We start from the raw sequence: 8,429 nt of genomic DNA, 5'->3' as shown, positions 1-8,429 counted from the left end.
GCTTAAAAGTTATTAGAAAACTGTAGGTAATTTTAATAAAATCACTTCAAGAATATAATCTGGTTGTAAAGCCAATACAATGAGCTCTAAAATAATTCTCTATTCAGTTAAATAAAGTCATCTGTAAATCCTGTAACAGCATGTTCATGTTCACAAAATCTGAATGAAAAGCAAACATGACTTCGCATAACCAGGAGGGTAATTCAAAGTTCACTTTGAAAGGACTGAGATTTGAGGCTAATCTTTCTTTTAATACCAAGCATAATTATATAGTTATTCAGATTTTGAAGTGACTCACTTTTTATTTAACAAAATATTTGCTACTCTGAAATAAATTCCATTAGTAAGAATGATGATGTTTAAAAAAAAAAAAAAAAGGACCATGAAAATGCAAGCTGCATTTCTAAGAGGTTGTAATCATTTAAATTCTGATTAAATCTGTACATTTACAATTCTCTCTTAGATAGACAAAAACAACTATTTTAGTATGGAAAATCGGGAGCACAATAATTAAGTGCATCTTAATGAAGTTTCCACTGACCTATGTAGAAATATGCTATGTAGAAATATGACCTATGTAGAAATTGAGCCAAACGGCAGCATTTCTTTGTCAAAGATAAATGGTACTATCTAAAAACAAAGATAATCCTTCGATAATTTTACGTTGCCAAGTAAAAGTACTTCCCAAGAGCTAAAGGCACAATTTTTATTCACATCTAGTAGAGGAACCAACCATAAAATCATTACTTATTTTCAAGTGAATAACTGATTAACATTTTTCAAACAAGCTGTTTCCAATCCTAGTAGTTCTTTATTTTCTTTAACATATTTGCTAGGTTGATAATTTACCATAGGTGTCATCATGAAAATAAACAGAATTAGATTAAATGTGACAAAAGAGAGACAAAGTGTTTCACATTCTTGAGTGATACCAAGGCAAGAATGGGAGAAAAGCATCGCAAAAGGAGACTACGGAAATGCTACTTCTATATTCCTGCAGCAAAACCGGCAATGCATCCATGTTAAGAGTTCTCATCTCACTTCCAATTTCTTTCCCTCAAGAACAATTTGAATCTCTTTGGCATCCAAAGTCTCATAGGTTAGTAAAGCTTCTGCTAGATTCTTATGCTCTTTTGCATGAGTCTTCAAGATATGTTTCGCTCGTTCATATGAGTCCTGAAATTAAAAAAAGCAGGTATCTAAGAGGCAGAAAACGTAGTAGAAGCAAAAACCATAAAAAGTATATGCCTTAAAAAAAGTGAACTATATTCATTTCTATTTATAAAAGATAAAAAAGCATAAAGCTTTCTTTAAAAAAATTAACATAGAATGTATTATTTGCCCCAGGGGTACAGGTCTGTGAATCATCAGGCTTACACATTTCACAGGGCTCACCATAGCACCTTACCCTCCCCAATATCCGTAACACAGCCACCCCATCCCTCCCCCTTCCTCCCCATAGCAATCCTCAGTTTGTTTTGTGAGATTAAGAGTCTCTTAAGGCATGGAGCTTTTAAACACCCAGCATGGAGCCTACCTGATTGACTGAATGATTGATTGATTGATTGATAAGACAAGCTTGGTTTTCAAAGATTAGTTTCATACTTGCGAACGTTCTATTTTTAACCCAAAATCTATCCCATGGATAAGTGAGGACTACTTGGGCAGCTATACTTAAAGATACGTAAGTATGTATTATACTTATCTGCTTTTTAAATAAGGTCTGCGAACAAAAAAATCTTTTTCTCTATTCAATATACATGTTAAAAAGTAAAGGCAGGGGACGCCTGGGTGGCTCAGTTGGTTAAGCAGCTGCCTTCGGCCCAGGTCATGATCCCAGCGTCCTGGGATCGAGTCCCACATCGGGCTCCTTGCTCGGCGGGGAGCCTGCTTCTGCCTCTGCCTGCCATTCTGTCAGCCTGTGCTCGCTCGCTCTCCCTCTCTCTCTCTCTGACAAATAAATAAAAAATCTTTAAAAAAAAAAAAAAAAAGTAAAGGCAGGTTTGCTCCCTTTGCCTTGTGAGACTTCACCAGTTTATTCACTGCAAATGGCCAGAAAAGATCTACTTTTCTATTCTCTTATTTGCTAACAACTTACCTGTCACTCAGTGACAACTATACTACTGTAAAATGAGTTTACCAACAGCAAGAAGCACACGTCATATAAAAATAACACAATTATTAAAAATAAACATTGTTAGAAATTCTGAACAAAACTGTTATGGTCAAGTGAAATAACAAATTAAAGAAAACATATAAAGTATTATAAAAATGTCATGGAATATTGAAATTAATATCCAAGGATAAATTAGTATTAATTTTAAAAACTCCATTGGAATGAAACCCTTACACTGTAACAAGTAAGACTATGATAAAGTTTTTATATCTTTAAGTTTCATATACATTTGAACCTAAAATGTATACTAGCTAATCATCCTTTTCCTTAATAACAATGTAAGTGTGCCATCTAGAGGAACGAGTACCTATCGCCCTGGCAAGCTTAACATTTCAGACAAGTATTAAGAGCAAAGAAAGAGTATTTCCAATGCTCTAATACTAGAAGAGATAATTTAGTCAAAATAACATAAATAGTTAAAAAAGAAAAAAAAAGAGGGGCGCCTGGGGGGCTCAGTGGGTTAAAGCCTCTGCCTTCGGCTCAGGTCATGATCCCAGGGTCCTGGGATCAAGCCCCACATCGGGCTCTCTGCTCAGCGGGGAGCTTGCTTCCTCCTCTCTCTCTCTCTGCCTCTCAGCCTACTTGTGATCTCTGTCTGTCAAATAAATAAATAAAATCTTTAAAAAAAAAAAAAAGAGAGAGAGAGAATGAAGATTCAGGCAAGGGAGAGAGAATTCCTCTTGTAAAACACCTTCTAAACCTTTCCATCATATAAACTTTTCATAAACTTAATGACTTTAAAGCTTTTACCTCCCTGAGTTCATCAAAACCTTGCCCTCCTGGGGAGACTCTGAATCCCTCGACTGACAGCTACTGATATTTCAGAGTAAAGAGGTGAGACCATTGCTCCCCTCACCGCTGACAGACGATTACTTTATGAGCCTCTCCTATAAAGCACGATTCCTTTGAAGTTTACACCATCTGACTTCAACATCCTTCATTCGGCCATCTACAACCCTAATACCAGTTCTCGTTCATTAGACTTTCTGCCATTTAGCTCAGTCTTTTCCATTCCAAGACCTGCCTTCATGTACAACCAAATGGAATGCACATATCCAACCTCTGCACTAAGCACCAGACCCACGTATCCCTCCCCACGTGAAATCTTCACTAAGACACCTCAAACTCAGGTGCACCTGGGCGGCTCACTTGGTTAAGCATCTGCCTTCAGCTCAGGTCATGATCCCAAAGACCAGGGATCATGCCCCACATCAGGTTCCCTGCTCAACAGGGATATCTGCTTCTCCCTCTGCCCCTCACCCACCCCACTTTATGTTCATGCTCTCTTGCCCTCTCTCAAATAAACAAATGAAACCTTAAAAAAAGAACACTCTTCAAATTCAATATGTATAAAACTCAGCTCATAATCTACACACTTTCCCACCTTAGGCCACCATCAGAGTTTTCTCAGTCAACGGCACACAATTAGATGGCTGCACCAGGCAGAAATCAAGGACACAGCTTTGTTACTTAATTTAGCTGCTCTCTCACCCAAACATCAGAAAGGCATTCGATTCCACTAGATCAGCATCTCTTGAATGCATTTATTTTTCCTCAATTTCCCCTCTCACTGCCCTAATCCAAGCATCTGCTGTGCCTTAAGGGGATTCCACAGAACCTACTCACTCATCTCACTGAATCGACGCTCACGTACTCTGTACTGGACCCTGCAATCAAAAAGACTTGTTTTCAAAGACCTTTATGCTTCATTCTCAGCGTATGTACACAGCGTGGCACAAGGCAACTAATATTTGTGGAATAAAATGTATGTCAGAGTGAAAAACTAATAAAGACTCAAATAATCAAATATCCTCCCTATTCTAACAACACTATGGTTTTACAGATGAAGTAGAATATTTATAATTACTGATACTAACTGTTCCTAGCTTATGGCCAGAATAAAATAAAGATTCAGTCTATGACCAGAGGCTCCCAACTACATACTGAAATCATGGCTTCAATGGTGCTCCCATTCTCTTGATTATATATAGCGACAGTTCTACACAGGGGATAACCATTATCTTCTGGTAGCACCTAACTATTTAGGCACATTAATGACTACACAGATGAATAAGCACAGAAAAACAGAATTATTACCCTTAGAAGGATTCTAATTTCTTGTTCAATAGCAGATTGAGTTTCTGGACTCAGTTTCCCAGTATCACTGTAGGTCATAACTCCAAGCTAAAACAAACGAAAAGAAAGAAATTGAACAAAAACACCCCAAGCCACTCATAAATGTAAACAGAGGAAGTACTATCCTATACGTAAGGAAACCTCATCAAGGGCAAGGAAGAAATTCAGTACAGAAATTTCATCATTCTTCTGAAAGTGTAAGACTAAAATGTATGAACAAGAGAGAAACGTTAGGGGCGCCTGGGTGGCTCAGTGGGTTAAAGCCTCTGCCTTCGGCTCAGGTCATGATCCCAGGGTCCTGGGATCGAGCCCCGGTCTCTGCTCAGCAGGGAGCCTGCTTCCTCCTCCCTCTCTCTCCGCCTGCCTCTCTGCCTACTTGTGATCTCTATCTGTCAAATAAAATAAATAAAATCTTTAAAAAAAAAAGAGAGAGAGAAACTTTAAAATCCTAAGTATGGGGGCGCCTCGGTGGCTCGGTGGGTTGAGCCTCTGCTTTCGGCCTTGGTGGCTCGGGTTGTGATCTCAGGGTCCTGGGATTGAGCCCCGCATCGGGCTCTCTGCTCGGTGGGGAGCCTGCTTCCCCCCCTCTCTCTGCCTGCCTCTCTGCCTACCTGTGATCTTTCTCTCTGTCAAATAAATAAATAAAATCTTAAAAAAAAAAAATCCTACAGTATGGTTCTGAGTACCTTCTTAGAAAACCTTTGCCACTATTCCAAATCCAGAAATCCACAGTGTAGTGTATTAGAAGTGCTGTGTGAAGCCACAGTGATAATGTAGGAGTGAAATACATGGGAAGGCTCAAGTAAGCAAGCTCGGCAAACAGAAGTTTTAGGTCATATGAACAGAAACGGAATATCTTATCATTTGCTTAATTCATGACATACTATTTTTGTCCAAGCAGCTAGAATGGAAACTGTATACTTTAGCACTCAAAAAAGAAAAAAAAAAAAAAAGTTTAGTTTCGAATGAGCTGTGACAAATCTACTCGGAATGAGACAGGAGAAAAGTAAATGCTACCAATTTATAACAAGAACCCTCTCTACTACGGTGCCTGGGGTAGCTCAGTGGGTCAAGAGACTCACTTCAGCTCGGGTCATGGTCCCAGAGTCCTAGGATGAAGTCCTGCACTGGGCTCCCTGCTCAGCTGGGAGTCTGCTTCTCCCTCTGACCATACCCCCTCTCATGCTCGCTCTCTCCAATAAAAAGTAAAGTCTTAAGAATAAAAAAAGAACCCTGTCTCATAAGGAGACACTTGGAAAATCATCATTTGATACATGAGGGAGGGGTAAAATTAGCTATTACCTTTTCACTCATTCCAAATTTGGTAACCATCCGCTTTGCAATTTTGGTTGCATTATCAAAATCACTGGAAGCACCTAAAATTTAAAAATATACATAGACTCCGTATTTAAAAATATTTCTATATCAGCAAGTACAATCTGAACTAATGCCACTCTTTACAGCCAACCTGTTGTGATATGGTCAGTTCCAAATATAAGCTCCTCAGCCACTCTTCCTCCCATACTAACATCCATCTGCGCAAGCAGCTGAGCTCTGGTTTCATTCCATCTGTCATTCTCAGGCAAGAGGGACACCTAGACAATTGGAAACAAAGAAAAACTGCAGACACAGTTGGAAATATTTACATTAATGATCAGAATGATCATCTGGCTCTTGCTATAGCACTTAATGTCATGATGCTGACAGCTCAAAGACATTTAGTAGAGACGGTTTCAGGCGACTAACGACAAAACTAGCATTATACAAAGGAAGAAAAATTCCTTATAAAGCAAAAGTTCATTTTATATGTCATAGCTCTCTAACCCTGCAACAGGATAATGCTGCAATAGGATGGAATTGTACCCAGGTGCCGAAAAGGCTTAAAATGTCTATCGTTAGAAAGATAAGAAGGGGCGCCTGGGTTGCTCAGTGGGTTAAGCCTCTGCCTTCGGCTCAGGTCATGATCCCAGCGTCCTGGGATCAAGCCCCGAATCGGGTCTCTCCCCTCAGCAGGGAGCCTGCTTCCGCCTCTCTCTCTGCCTGCTGCTCTGCCTACTTGTGATCTCCGTCTCTCAAATAAATAAATAAAATCTTAAAAAAAAAAGAAAAAAAAAAGGAAGATAAGAAAATGAAACTGTGCTCAGCGAGAAAAATCTTAGAAAGACTATTGAACCACTAACCTAGTTTCTTTGCGGAGGGAAAAAAAGCAGTGACATATTTAAGAATGATACTTTGTTGTCATTCCAGACTTAAATTTCATCATGTAAATATATAATATTTGAACTATTCGTATTTATTAGCAGGTAAGTTTCACAAGTATCTCTGATCTCACAATGGTTCAGAACGTTAACAAAGAAAGTTATCAGCAAACTTAGGACTTAGTTGAATTTTCTTTTTAATTATTTTCCTTAACAGTTTCCTACATAACCTTTTGGAGAATGTTATTTGAAAGAAAAGAAAAAAAAACAAGATACGTACATGTCCAAGTGTTGGCCCTCTTGGCATGATTGTAGCTTTGTTGATAGGCATTGCGTCCTTGGTGTAATATGCAATAATAGCATGACCGGATTCATGATATGCTGTGATGGTTTTGTTTTTATTGTCAATTTCCACACTTCTACGTTCAGGCCCTAAGGATAAAAATTTATTGAATAAAATTATTCCATTAGGAAGGCAAGTTTAGATGAATAAAACCCACTTGCCTTTAAGTAATTCTTAGAGTGACATGACTTAATATTGTTATTAAGTTATTTTAAACCAAAATAACTTGCCAACTGACAACAAAATTGTAAGATCTGGCCTCTTACTCCTTACTATCAACCAGGATTCAGAAAATAAATTTAAACAAGAAATGTCACAGCTAAATTGTTCTGAAGCCAATTCAAGATTTAAAATCAAATACTGAAAATTAGCAAAATTTTTCTGTTAACTGTACAATTATTCTTTTATCAGCCATACCAGATAAGAATAAAATAGGGTACCCCCTACCCCCAAATAGTATAATCATATAAACTGTATTTGTTCTGTAAGAGGCCCAAATGTGTGGATACTTTTGAGTAAATATATTCTTGCTCCTGTACCTTTCTTTCTTGTAACATTTTTCTCAAAAAGAATGTATTCTTTAACATAATGAACAGTGTAAGACAGGGAAAAGAAAAAAGAGAGAGAAAACCTACCCATTAGAATTTTATCTTTGGAAAACTCTAATTCCTTCATGGTAACCATTTCTTTTCCATCAACAGCTGCCTTTAATGCAGCCTGGTTCACAAGATTCTCCAACTCTGCTCCAGAAAAGCCAACAGTACCTCGAGCTATAATTTCTGGATCCACAGCTATGTAGATAAAAACAATATTAAAATTCCAAAATGACTCTTCACAAATGACTCATATTCCGAAAGAAAATAGAAAACAACTATCCTGAACTAGAACTTAAAATACTTACATCACTATAACTACAAAATAAACTTACTTTTTCTAAAGGAAAACCAAAACTGCCATTAAATAGATCATTAAAATCTCACTGGGATACATCACAAAAGTTCTTAAATTTAAATAACTTTGTGAAAAATTTAAAAATGCAGAGTTGCCAGACATGATTTATAAATCTTCAAATTATGATCTAAACTGTTACTAGCCTAAGCACAACTGAGAATGTATACTCAGACATTTTGTTTTCTGAATGTCATCTTGAAATACTTTATACATAAGTATTTAGTATTATATGTACATTAATAAAAGCTCCCCTTATTAAAGGAAATATCAGGGTTTTTTAATTTTAAATTTTTATTTGAGAGAGAGTGAGAGAAAGCATGAGAGGGAAGAAGGTCAGAGGGAGAAGCAGACTCCCCATGGAGCTGGAAGCCCGATTTGAGACTCAATCCTGGGACTCCAGGTTCGTGACCTGAGCTGAAGGCAGTCGCTTAACCAACTGAGCCACCCAGGCGCCCCAACATATCAGGTTTTATAAATTGATTCACCTATCCTTGAAAACACTACAGCTTAATTTAATAGCTGCATTTATTACTCAAGTGGGTGCATAATATTTTCGTATGTTTGTTTTACAGTTTGCCTCTTTTGGGCCCAAAGTGATGATATTTTATGGGCTTTTTCTACTATT

At 37.7% G+C, this 8,429-nt stretch overlaps 1 protein-coding gene across 1 annotated transcript in view; it reads right to left on the bottom strand.

Moving 5' to 3' along the window:
• Positions 1-692: 692 nt before the first annotated feature.
• Positions 693-8,429, bottom strand: part of YME1L1 (YME1 like 1 ATPase) — a 59,524-nt gene continuing 51,787 nt past the window's right edge. The window contains exons 14-19 of the mRNA XM_044228856.1: positions 7,489-7,644; positions 6,791-6,942; positions 5,781-5,907; positions 5,615-5,688; positions 4,274-4,360; positions 693-1,176 (exon numbers count right to left, since the gene is read on the bottom strand). Coding sequence (XP_044084791.1) covers positions 1,033-1,176; positions 4,274-4,360; positions 5,615-5,688; positions 5,781-5,907; positions 6,791-6,942; positions 7,489-7,644 — 740 coding nt within the window. The 3' untranslated portion in view covers positions 693-1,032. The remainder of the gene's footprint in view (positions 1,177-4,273; positions 4,361-5,614; positions 5,689-5,780; positions 5,908-6,790; positions 6,943-7,488; positions 7,645-8,429) is intronic.

The sequence above is a fragment of the Neovison vison genome, chromosome 12 (assembly GCF_020171115.1).
Source record: "Neovison vison isolate M4711 chromosome 12, ASM_NN_V1, whole genome shotgun sequence".
Lineage (NCBI taxonomy): Eukaryota > Metazoa > Chordata > Mammalia > Carnivora > Mustelidae > Neogale > Neogale vison.
This window is presented reverse-complemented; position numbering and strand designations above follow the sequence as displayed.